Source organism: Lipomyces doorenjongii (genome assembly GCF_038497915.1).
Source record: "Lipomyces doorenjongii strain NRRL Y-27504 unplaced genomic scaffold V1508scaffold_18, whole genome shotgun sequence".
NCBI lineage: Eukaryota > Fungi > Ascomycota > Lipomycetes > Lipomycetales > Lipomycetaceae > Lipomyces > Lipomyces doorenjongii.
In genome coordinates, this window is record NW_027118085.1 from 186,343 (window position 1) to 199,287 (window position 12,945).

Genomic DNA, 12,945 nt, shown 5'->3' on the forward strand with positions numbered 1-12,945 from the left:
ACAAAAGAACATCATGCTTCTGTGCTAAACCGTACACGACCACCGACGTTTCCACCACCAAATGCATTATTGGAAACCGCACTGCGTTCGCTAGCAACACTGCGCCTGTTTTTTGTCTCGGCGAAATCTCTGGCCCGTGGCAGATGACGATTTTGCTCCACCCCGGAACTGTTTCGACTAAGGAGTAATTCTAGAATCTCCTGTTCCTCCGCCTCAAAACCCCTTCGCAGCGCAGCTTCTCGCTCTGCACTTTTCTGTAGCCGTTTTTGCCGACGTTTGTCGTTGGCCCAACTGTTCGCCAGTTCCATTTGTGCGTCCTTCTCGAGCCGGTCGCGGAGTTCCGGGTCCTGTTCGATTTGCTGGAACACGTCTGTATCGGACGGGAACAGACCCGCGCGGACCGACACCAGAATAAGATCAAACACGACCGGCACGCCGCAGCACAAAAAGAATGTCACCCACCACGTCAGATCTGGGCCGAATGTCTGGACCAACGTATCCTTGACAATGTACAGTGACACTTTCTCCTGGTAGATCTCTGTCAGAAAGACAGTCCACAAGAACCATCCGGAAACACTGATAGCAAGTGAGCCGAAATTGAGATAACTCCGATTATGCATTTCGACAAAGGTGAGCTTAGTTGCGATGGCGGCGATGATGGCGGCGAAATTAAGCGTGCCCATCGGATAGAGACCGTTGTCGCGGGGCCACATGACAGCGTAGACGTAGACCATCGTGAACGTGACGAGGACAGCCTGCGAACTCGCGACGAACATCCAGCCAACGAAGATGCGGAGGTTGAAGTGTTTGTTTAGACGGCTTGTCGAGTACAGTTCCGGGACGGCGATCAACGTCTCGGGACTCAGATCCTGAAGAAAGATGCCGAGGCACAGGACTGGCAGCGACGTGAAGAGTGTGTTGTACATTGTCAGCGAGACAGATTCGTATAAACTGGTACCAGAATACATCGTGAAACGCTGGTACATGGCCTGCGTGAGATAGAAAAAAAACTCTTTGTAGAAAGTACCGAGCACGTATTTACTCAGACGCTGCAAAATTAGTTACCATTCTCCCTATATCACAACCAATCGAAAGGAAGACGTACCACATAATTCCATCTTCCATGTACAAGTAACAGCTTCAGCAAGTATCTGAACTGTGCAATCGAGAAATCCGACGACCGGGACGCCTGAAGGCCCTCTTTACCGGCGATGCCAATACCGACATCCGCAGCCTGAATCATTGCGATATCGTTCGCACCATCGCCGATTGCCAGCGTCACCGCATTCTTGACTTTGGATCTGACGGCGGAAACAAGCAGTGCTTTCTGTGAAGGACTGGCGCGGCAACAAATGACCGAGTCCGCCTTTACTCCCAATTCGATGAACAAGGTCATGATGGTCATGTCCTTCTCGATATGCGCCAACGTACCGCCATCGACGACAACGACGCAGTGAGCAACAGTGCCCTCGTCCAACTCGATCATGGCGGCCGCCATCTTACTCGTCATTTCCGGGTCATCGTCACGCAAAATCAGCACCGTTGAGAAATCATGGATCAGTCTGCACGAGTGTCCAATCGAAATCGCAGTCTCGCGCTTGTCACCGGTGAGCATCCACAGCTTGATCCCCGCCCGGCGCAACTTATCGATCGCTTCCGGCACACCATTCTGGAGCTTATCCTCGATCGCGGTCGCGCCCGTCAGCTCTAAATTAATCTCGACGAGCTCACCAGCAGCCTCGATCTTTTCTGTTCGGTTCTCAAGACTGGTAACGGCGTCGCTGTATATCTTCGCCCAGCCTCTATACTCATCCTCTGACATGAATCTATGCGCATATACCAGCGTTCGCAGGCCCTCAGTAGCGAATTCATCAATATGGATCATAGTCCGTTCAAACACGGCCGCCGTGTCCAACGGCACCGTCTCATCAACCATGTTCTCCAAGACGGCAAGCGCCGGATTACCACTCGAATTCGCGGCCACAGAATCCTCACCAAGCGCAAACGATGACCCGCCGGCCGGTCCAGCAGACGAAGGAATCTCAACATCGACGGACGGCCGCGGCGTGTTGATCACGTCCGCACCAGCTTCCCGTGCCTGCGCAGATTTGAGAAAATCATCTAAGTGCCCCAAAGTATCCTTCTTCCGCAAATTCAAGCTCGCACGACTCAAACTTGTACGTGTGACCGAGAAACTCTGCCGGGCCGAGTTGGTCCCACTATTCGTACCGTCATGGTGATGTGACCCAGTACGCTCGATCGACATGCTATCTCGTACCGCGATGGCACGAGATGCTTCCAAATTCTTCCGCAACGTCACGCGGCGCTGGACTTCGACTTTCTTCGTCTGGGCCAACTTCGCGGACTGCAGGCGCTCGAAAACAACCGTGTCAGCGCCCTTGCAGAGCAAACATATACGGCCGTCGGGAAACCGCACGACAATCGACATTCGTTTTCGAGCGGACGAGAAGTCGATCGTTTCTAGGACGTCGTATGTCTCGACAGCCGCATCCGAGTCAAAGCCGTTGGGGTACGTCCGCACGGTGACGCTTTTGAACTGTCTGTCGACAACGACGAAGCCGAGATCTCGTGCGGCGCGTACGAGTGCGAGTTCGTCGGGCGAGGAGGCCTGGTAGTTGATTTTGCTGTCGTCGTCATCATCCTCGTCGTCGCGGCCTTCGTCGCCCGTAACAGACTCGGCTTCCGCATTGACTTCATCGGTTCTTTCGGGAATACATGTATGACACAACGCCATCGCAAGCAGAAAGAACTTTGCGCGGAGGGAAAACGGCGAGTTGGGCTTAAGCTGGAGATACTGTAGCAGCTCAACCGTGGACCTTGTCAAATGCATGCTCTCGCTATTTTCAGGCGCGGGAGTGACAAACTGCGGACCGTACGCGGTCGAGTGCCAGTGCGGCCCATTACTGTTTCCAGTCCGGATACTGGAGACACTGTGTTGGTGTCTAAGAGAGCTCGTCTCGAACGCGGCTTCCATTGTCGCAGCGCGCTTGAACGCCTTAGGCATTGGCACGGACGAACTGTTCAGACTCCTTGTTCGGAAATGAACGTGAGAGTGAGCAGTAGCGGATGTCATGCTTTCCATCGTAACGTTCGAAGTCCGGACGATGGCGCTTGATGGTCGCGCGGGCATTTTGCCGCGTGCGTCGTCGATCTTGGATTCGTCTTGTCGCAGCTTTTTGAGCTCTTCGCGGAAATATTCTTGTTGCACGTCAAGATCGTGGAGCCATGCGTGTCCCGCGACGGAGACCTTGCGGAACACCATGACGTTATCGGTCAGTGTGCCGGTTTTATCGGAAAACACGTACGAAACTTGGCCCAGCTCCTCGTTTATTGAGGATGTGTGGGCCTCGCAAGGAGTGTCTGTCGGCTCGTGGTACATATCGACATCCCAAATCAGCATGATTCGCTGGCCAATCTTGACGATCTCCATGGAGACGTAGAGTGAGAGTGGAATGAGGGTGTTAAACATAATCACGAAGCTCATAATCAGCTGGATCAGCGGAATGTTCGAGTACGGCAAATACCACGGCCAGTTGTCGGAAACCCAGACAAGCTCCATAATGGTACAGAACGCGGCGATGAAGATGACAAACAGGACCATGAAGACGATGATGTTGTTGATTCTGCCTTGCAATCGCGGCGCCTTCACGCGCGGCGCCTGGGTCGCATTCATGCGGATTTTTGTTTCCTGGCCCGTGAAAATCACGAGCCCGATCGCGCGGGGGGTGTTGCGCAAAATCGAGCCGCGATAGAGTACGTTGTCGTTTGACAACGAATATTTTGTTCCCTTGATCGTGACGTTGCCTTCAAAATTGTATAAATCCGTGTTAGGATCCTCAACTACGAAATCCGCGCGCGTCTCACTTGCAACCAGGAGTTCGTCGGTGCTGCACATGTCCGCCAGAGTTGGCAGAGCAATCTTGCTCTTTAGATTTGTCTCGCCGTCTAGTGCCGCGGTTTCGACGTAAGCGAGCTCGCCCATGCCATCGGCGTGGAGGAGGAGTAAATCGGACGGGATCCAGTCGTTTCTGGACAGCTTGACGACGTCGCCGACATTGATGTCCTTCCACGCCGTGGTGCGCCAGTGTACAGTCCGCTCACCGTCCAAGTCGCAGTCGACTTCGGCCACGAGGGCGTCCTTGTTATTTTCTGAGGCATCTTGTCGGTGACGCTGCCAGTCGTCGAACCCTTCTCGCGCCATCGAGATTGCCGTGAAGAACATGAATGTGATGAACGAGTTGTAAGTACCGGTCGTAGAGAAGTTCGGCACCATTTGCAGAGTCGAAACGACCAAAAAGTACCTAAACAATAATTAGTGAGACGAGTGCTTTTATTCGTAAAACAGTGGACATACACGTTCGCCAATTTGGAGAACTGCGCAAAGAGCAACAACGGTATGGCGTTGTACCGATTATAAATGGCAGACTCGATGGTGTTCGAGACAAATGGTTTGTCCGTCCGCTCATCGATCATGCCAGCGGCCGCGTTTCGTCCGAGATCCAGAGGCACGCAGCGTCCACCCTTTGACGGTGGGATTCGGTTAGTGCGCAAAACAAAATCGCGCGCTTTCCTGTAGCCATTATCAATTTTCCCCCGGAATCCCGACCGAAATAGTCGCGACGATGCCCAGGACGAGTAATTCGGCAGCCGACTGTGGCTCTGCTGTAGCGTTCCTTCGGACAGTTGCGTAACATAAGGGCGATAGAGCTTTTGTCCATCGTCACCCAATTCGTCGACGTCGGACACTTCCGCGAGATTGATCGCGCTCGGATTCGGACTACCGTAGTATTCTGGCGCGACGTGACTATATGCTGGTGCAGGATTACCGGGATTCTCCGTCATCTCGATCGGGGACTGAGCAGCCTGTTCGAGCTGTCTGTTAAACAATTGCGTACGCAGGCTGAATCCCCTCCGTCTATTGCGCGGAGGCTCGAGTGTGGACGCAGCCGTTGTCCGCGTCGCTGTCTGCGGCGACAAGACCGGACGAGCGAGGCTAGACACGAATTCAAGAGCGTTGCTGGGCGCAAGGGGTTTCGGAGGTGTGGTGAGAGGTGGCAGGCTGTTGTTCTCCTTCCTGGCGGGAGAGGAGGTGAGTACCTGCATGAATGGATCCGTATTTGTCGCATTCACGGCCGACGAGGGACGTAGGGGCGGGGTTACCGGCTGGAAGCCTGAGCTGGTCGGTCGATCTAAATCTGCAGAGAAGCGGGAAGGGTGGTGAAGGCCGCCGGCGCGGTCGCGATTGCCCAACACTGACGAGGCATCAGGTCGTCCGGTCCCCTGTCCTGGTGCCCCCGGAGGCGAGGATGCCATTTGTAAGGTTTGCGCGAGTAAAGACTTGCTGCAGGTTGCCTTGCACGGTGGAGGAGGGTGCAGATGATAGAAGGGAGGGACGAAGTTGTGGAGGAGAGTTTAGCATCATAAGACCTGAGGGATAAAACCCTATGACGAACAGACCACCCGCTCGCTTTTAAGGTACAAAGGACCAGAATGAGAGAATACAGGAATTTACTACGATATTTTTCTTTTGCGTCGGGAACTGCGAGCGTAAAATAATAGGCATAATATTCTTTTTACTGGTGCATGGTGGTTGGCTTCCAAATGGGCCATCTAAATATTGGGGCGACTTCTACATAATTGAACAAGGAGCGGCCGCAGCTAACTTTTTGCAGGTGGCGGCAGGTTGAAGCTCAAAATTCGCTACGCCGCTCCGTACCTTCATTTCAGTGCATCCGTTGCCTCTTTGGTGTCTTTTTCGCCACAGCGCTCAAGCCGCGTGCGTCCCTGTTCCTGGCATTTTCGTGGTAAACCCAAGCATTCAGGGCATACCTGGAGCAGTGCTGCGAACACTGTGGTGGCTAGAGTGGCATCAATGTTTCGTGGCCGGCGTGGGATCTTATTTTAATATATTGTATCGCGTACAATATAAAATTGGTGGAACGCGTGTTTTAGCGGAGCAACAACGACGCGCTTCCGATACGCCTTTCGAGTTTCTGCACCCCATATTTCTGGAGCTGCGACGGCCTATTTCGCTGATGATGATGATGATGATGAATTTGAAGGAGCAAAAAGTCCGGTTACGGACCGAGTTGGCATAGCGCGCCCCTGAAATGTGGATTAGGGGTGCCTCTTGCGTATATTCCGGTCCTGCGGATATTGCGGACATTGCGGGATTAATGGGCCACTAGCTTCTGCTGTTAATAATAATAAAATAGTTGGATGAGATGAGCGGAAACGCTGCGGCGCTGAGTGAGCGAAATCCCTGACGCAACGTCTAAAAATACACCGCCAGGATAAACCCGGGGAATTTTACTAATTGCTGGTCCCGCCGCTAATGGCCTCGTCAGATGCATTTCCTTTAAGATATCTGGATCGAAATATATAGTATTTATTCCAACTCGGCATTCCGGATACTTCCCTGGGCCGGTAACTGGACGCGCGGCTTTTCCCACCATGGCTCGTGTCCTTCTCCACAGTTCTGCCAAACAGAGTTTGCGCTAGTCTACATACAGCCTAGCCTCATCGCAGAATGCGCGTTTCGAAATGCACCTGCCCCAATTCGGTTGTCTAAGTGGTTTTTTCACGCGTCGCTGCCAAAAATGCTGCCCGCATTCCAGCTAAAACTAGACTGGTCGGAACATATTCGAATTATCTGCCGCATCATATTCTTCTATCCACTCATGACCTCCTCTTCCTCCACTTACCGAATAGTCACCATCTGACATTTTTATTTCTATCTCTCCTTTCCACACCTCGACTCTAAACACACTCGATCGATCAATGCCCTCCTTTCTCCGCCGCTCATCAACCAGCGGCTCCACCGGCTCCGCTTCCGGTAAGGAAAACCGCCGCTCCCGCCTCAACTCTGTCTCCGCTAAAATCACTCCCGAGGAGCGCGACCGAATGAAGCAGCGTACCGCTAATATCGCCGACCCGATCCTGACCGCAATGCGCGAGGAACAGCCCTACGAGGTCTCTGCCGCTCATCTCGGTGAGCATTCTTCAGTCTCGCCAGAAATGCATATGCGCGACATGTTTGGCAACGTCATCGAGGACCCGGACAGGTCGAATCCCACCCGGAGCCGGAATGAACGGCCGCTGGACACCATTCGTAGCTTCGAATATGCTGCCACCGGCGACAAGCATCGTAAGTTCGTTATTTCTACATGATTTGGTCTCGCATTAACTCCGCCAGTCAAAGAACAAATATTCCGCGAACGCCTACCTTGGGAAGGCAGACGCTATCAGCCAACTTACAATGCCTCCGCATACGGCGACGACAGCTACGACCACGTCGGCGCAGACCACTACGCTCCGTCACCCGCGGTCGCCGCATCCTCCGTCTCTTCCGCTCCGAGGCCCACCATCCAGCTTGGGAACTCGGGCGAGGCCTATGATTCCGAATTGCCTCGCCCGAAGAAAGACAAAGAGAAAAAGAGAGGCCTTTTCGGTCGTAAGAAGTAGAACCTGATCTGGATTAGACAACACCACCATCATATACGATACAAACATAAATTTTTACTCTCGCCTGGGTTAGCTGTACGATTGCGCTTGGAGTTTGCGTTGGTTTCTCGGATAAACAATAAATAGTTTTGTATAGACAATATACTACAATCTCGACAACATGACATGAGTACTGCTCAAGCAGCGAATACATATAACACACGACCATAGACAAACTCCCGACTACTGACACAAAATGCATTTATAACCCTCTCCGATCCCACGATCATTCACTAACGACATCGTCCCTCGCCCAGAATCCAAAATCTTCTCCAGGCACTGCTTGTGGTAAATATGTTTGCACTTGAACATAACCAACGAAACCAGCTCGCTTGCCGCCTCTCCAGTACTGCCACTCGTCTGCATCTCGATCACGCTACCCGCCGGACCATTGTCAAGCGCAGTCGCTGCCGACTCACCGGTATCCTCACCCGGCCTAAGGAACACAGTCCGCTGCCGCTCGCGCTCGTCATAAGCCGCGCCATTGCCTCTGACGACCCGTTCCGACTCGTCTTCGTCCCCGCCGTCTTCGCTCGCAGAAGCACTCATCCTCCGTTGCTGTCGACGCCGTCCGCCGTTTGTCAGTGTCGAACTCTGTCCCGTCCTGCCTCGGCGCTCCTCCTCGTCCTCCTCTTCCTCCTCATAGTCCGCCTCAGGCTCCACATTCTTCGCTTGCGACCGAAACCTGACTTTCCGCCGTCGCTCAACGTCAACGAGTTTCCGCTCCCACGCGTTAAGAATCTCAAACGGCGCGTTGGGTCCACACACCTTCCTGCCACACACCTCGCAACTCTGCCCACCAACGCGCCAGCCCTCTTGTCGAATCGCATACACTTTGCTCACATGCACCATCAAATCTTTGTTCAGCAGCCGGTTAGTCAGTGTGAGCAACTGCCGCTCGTAAATGTATGCCTCGAAAATGTTTGCGAGCACATTCCGCAGATCGACGACCGACGGTGACGCAGCCGCCGTCCGTGACAGGAACGCTTCCAGAATTCGAAGGAACGACGTTGTGGTGCCGGGGGCCGCGGCTCCTGTTGCACTCGTCGTGATGTTGTTTGCGCTGACTTTCGTCGTCGTCGTCGCGGCTAGAAGTGCCGAAAACACGTCTTGCACTAACCGCCGCAGGAACAGGATCGTCTTTGTCGGAGAGTCGTACGATGATGAGTGGCTCATCTTTTCAAATACTGTGATGTCTGGGAATAGCGTACTCGACACATCGCGAGTTAGTGCCACGATCGAATCGATCAAATCCAGCCATATCATCTCGGCCTCAGATAACTTCGTCGCGACCCCACCAGACGACGACCCACTCGTCGTCGTCGCCATCTTTTTCGACCGTTCAGTGCATAGCCGCGTGCCAAGGATAACATAATGCTGCAAAGTACGCTCAACTTCCACGAGCTTCCGCTCATCAACATGCACCCACCGCCCTCGATTCCGTGTCCGGCCCCGAGCAACAGAGTCAGGATACAGCTTGAGCAGTTTCTCCTTCAAATACCCGAGATGCGCAATCAGCCGTCGTATAGCCTCAGCATATTGGCCCTCCGATCTCAGCAAGAAAATCTCGCCATCAATCACCCCAGCGCTTTCCAGCGCAGAAAGAACTTTGCTCAGCCGCACGTCGCCTTTCTGGAGATACCGCAAGAAATTAATGACTTTTCCCTTTTCAAATTCACATAAGAGCGTAATATATGTTTCCCGCGCCTGTTGCGTATTCCATTTCGCGCGCTGCTTGCGAGGTAAAACCGTCACCCCTTCCCGATGGAGCTCTCTCGTGAACAATGACTGCAGGTACTTGAACTGCAAATCCTGACGATCCAACAGCTTGTCGTAAATCCCGGCGTGTAGCTCTGGCATGTACTTCTCAACCACTTCAGCCGCGCGCGTGGCATCCGTGATCACCAGGTTCCTGAAATTCTCCGCCACCGCAGCGCGAACTTGTGTTCTTTGCTCTGGCGACAATTCCGATTTGTTTGCAAGACATTCCTCGACCGTGGTAAACACCTCGTCCCGGGATCCGTACGTCGTCGCCGCACTCGCACCAGTCTCGGCGTCCATGTCCTCAAAATACACCGAAACCAAACGTGCGTACTGTTTCTCAGTCCGGAATATCCACTTGAGCACCCGGAAATAGCGAACCTGCACAAATGTTTTGACAAGATCGTCTAGCACCTCGGGCTTGTATGCGGACAGCAGGTACTCGACACTCAGCTGGCAGTCGTCCGCTATCTCAGACGACGGCGGCGCGCACAACCGCAGCATTACTTGGCGAAGCAAGTACGCCGACAACGAAATAAACTGAGGATACTTCGCCGCGTTGCGCGCAATGAACATGTCCAGGTAGATCGTCTCCTTAGGACTAAACTCCGCACCTGACAGAATTTCCAGTAAAATGTTCACAATGTACTGCCTCGACATTGCCCGTCCAAAAATCAAGTCATCCGGAAGCTCGTGCCGTTTCGTCTTCGCCTCATCGTACACATCCTCCTCATCCGATGCCGTGTCGTCTTGCGCGCCATTCAAAAATGTGTCTTCAAACGCTTCGTTCATGGCCGCCACGAATGCCGCCGCGTCGTATTTGAGTAACAGACGGAGATACGGGAATGATTGCTGGCCGGCCTTCTCGTCACCCTCCGCATCCACATGGATCTCTGTGCCATACTCACGCGGCCAGGTGACAGTCGTGCCCAGGAACAAGAAGTAATATAATGACGCCTTAGCACCTGCTGCATCGTCATCATCGAGGTATTGACCGGTGGGATACACGCGGCTCGTGAAGATGTACGACAAATATGAATACACCTTCGAGATATCCACTTTCAGCTTCTCTACAGCACCCTCGTGCTCATCGGTGCGGGTCGTATCCGTATTCGACACTGTCGACGAATCCGACGACGTCAGTTTGAAGTATCGGCTGATCAACTTCATAAAGTCTGCCATGGGAGAAATGTAATCGCCCAGAGCCTGGTTCCAAACGTATATCAGCGCATCGTAGAGTTCGTAGTTGCGGCACAGCGTCGTCACTTGGTCAATGTCCAAAGTCGCCGTATCTAAGTGGCAAATCATTTCCTCCAGCCGCTCGTTGAGAGCGAGTGATGCATAAATATTTATCAGTTCCTTCACAATCGCCGGTGGGAATGACACGATTTTCTCAGCAAGGATATACGGCTCGAGCGTCTCGAAGTAAATCCCGCGCAGATTCGCGTTCTCAAAGTACTCGTACACAGAGTCGAACAAGACATCTAGCGCGTCCGCGACATATAGCGCCTCGAAACTTGCGTCTGCGAGCTCTGCAATCTGGCGATATTGCGCGTCCGTGTCAATCTGCTGCTGGTCGTCATTCGCGGCGATCGCTGTCGGCGTCGTCGGCGTGCTACTTCCACTGTCGCTCAACTCATACCGCAGAGCTGTTAGGACTGTGTCGATTAATCTGTCGTACACTGTATCGTGTCGTGCCTTCTCGTCCTCTGGGAGGCCTATTGTGGCCTGATCTGTCTCACCAGTGTAGTACTTTGTCGCCAGCCGGATCGCGCCAGCAAATTTTTCGGCCTCCATAAGCGACATGAGACGTTCCGCCCAGCTAGAGAGGTGTCCGACGACAAACTCATACGATCCCTAATCATTAGCACCAAGATTCATCCAAATTGATCAACAGGAACTACTCACCAATAAAAATATCCGTCCCTTGAACGTCCTGAAACTATTGAAAAACGCATCTGAGATCGTCGCGTAGTGGTCGCCGCCCGCACCACCGCTGATGACTAGTTCGTTTAGTTGCTTTGAAAAGTAGTCGTGGTGCATGATCTGTCGAGGCACGAGATCAACAATGTCTGTCACGCGCATGGTGTGTTCATTAAGGATCAGAAGTCGTTGTGTGACTGTGACGAGAACAAGGATCTGTTCTGTTAGCGACTTTCTAAACGCTTATATATTTACCCCATACACACCTGAGAATTCAGCCACCGCAACGACACGATAGCTTCATCTGCAACATACTTCTTGGCTTGCGTGAACTCGAGATTGTGCATGCCAGGCACATTTGGAGTGTTTGCACTACTCTCCCTGCTACCCTCCTGCGCATGTGCGCCAACGGCGACGTCGAGGACAGTGACCATATTGGACCAGCAGTACGCTAGCCGTGGGTTTGAATTGTGTATTCCGTTTGTAGTGCCGTTCAGCGCTCCTTTTACATGCTTCACGGATATGGCGGGGAACCAATCCAAACAACCACTCAGGCCCATAGTGTCTGATATCGTCTTTGGTCGACCGGTTTTATACTGCGTCTGTGCCGTCGGACTTGTTGAAATGATGACAAGAATATGTGGTGTCATGAGCGCGACTAGTCCTCTTGTTTCGACAGCATGGGGCGAACTGCCAAGTGGCATCGGTGCAAACGCAAGAACGGACGTCGCCTTACGCTGTCTTGTCTGCGTCTCGCTCCGCAATACCACTGACGGATAGCGGCCGACAAGTCTAGTCGACTGGACTTGCTTGCCCATGAGATTCTGTAGACTGATGTGATAAAATGCCATGCCCTTATCGTCCGCGCTCGCAATCACACTATGCCGCTTCGCCATAAATCCGACGTGCAGAATCTTTGCTTCCGCAACATGACCTTCATGGCGCTGGTGATCCGGTCGTAATGGGTCGAATGGTGGGATATGTACTCGCGGCGCCAGAGGTCGTTTGATGTGCCAGATGTAAATGTGCCCGTGCTCGTGGCCACTCGCTACGTATGTATGATCGTGTGAGAATGCGAGGGCCGTGACTGGGCCGGCTTCCGTGACTAATCCTCTTGTTAGCATTTTATTCATGTCGCCTAGATATAGATGAGACATACGGTTGGTGTTTGAACCGATGGCAGTCAAGAGATTCTGGTTATAATCGAATATCAGAATCAAGCCCTTTGCGGTGCCAACGGCAATGGTTGCAGCCACTGCAATGCAAGTCGGGGCGCCAAAGTGCTGCTTGCCGGCTTCAGAATACACCTGGCTCGATAGCTTTCGCAGTTTAGTCCATCGCACGACTTCCCAAGGCAGCTTGTCGTCACTGGGGAGATTGTCGAAAGCATCGTCGAATGCCATGGATATAGACGATATTCGAGACTGCGCGAGAGACGGCGATGGCGAGGATGAGCGCAGTGAATATGCTGGCGACTCGAGTCTGGAGTGAAAGCGCAAGTCGAACGGACGCAGGGGCGGCGATGCCAGCAGGAAATCGGACGATGAAGACATGTGCTGGACTAGCCTACAAATGAGTAAAATAACGTATTATGGAGAAAATATGAATAGCTGTTTCTTCCGATACGATGACCATGGCGAGCACATGCGGGCCTGGGCTCCTGGGCTTGCTAGACGATATGGACTATTTCAACTGATTGCCCATGAATTTGGCAGTTCTCTGTTCCCACGGCAAGCA

General features: G+C 52.9%; 3 protein-coding genes across 3 annotated transcripts; 1 reads left to right on the forward strand and 2 right to left on the reverse strand.

Annotated features, from left to right (window-relative positions):
• Positions 1-11: 11 nt before the first annotated feature.
• Positions 12-5,124, reverse strand: V1508DRAFT_353156 (uncharacterized protein; the record flags this gene model as incomplete). The annotated part of the gene is made up of 3 exons (XM_066936874.1): positions 12-1,049; positions 1,106-4,322; positions 4,376-5,124. The coding sequence occupies 3 exons, from the start codon at positions 5,122-5,124 to the stop codon at positions 12-14; spliced, it is 5,004 nt and encodes a 1,667-aa protein (XP_066796434.1).
• Positions 5,125-6,616: 1,492 nt separating this feature from the next.
• On the forward strand, positions 6,617-7,649 carry V1508DRAFT_385051 (uncharacterized protein). Its single transcript, XM_066937790.1, has 2 exons — positions 6,617-7,168; positions 7,217-7,649. The coding sequence occupies exons 1-2, from the start codon at positions 6,802-6,804 to the stop codon at positions 7,483-7,485; spliced, it is 636 nt and encodes a 211-aa protein (XP_066796435.1). The 5' UTR covers positions 6,617-6,801; the 3' UTR covers positions 7,486-7,649.
• On the reverse strand, positions 7,566-12,927 carry V1508DRAFT_385055 (Golgi CORVET complex core vacuolar protein 8-domain-containing protein). The gene is made up of 4 exons (XM_066937791.1): positions 12,368-12,927; positions 11,475-12,313; positions 11,194-11,424; positions 7,566-11,142 (listed from the first exon to the last, which is right to left on the reverse strand). Exons 1-4 carry the CDS (start codon positions 12,759-12,761, stop codon positions 7,708-7,710), a joined length of 4,899 nt encoding a protein of 1,632 aa, XP_066796436.1. The 5' UTR covers positions 12,762-12,927; the 3' UTR covers positions 7,566-7,707.
• Between the last annotated feature and the right edge of the window lie 18 nt (positions 12,928-12,945).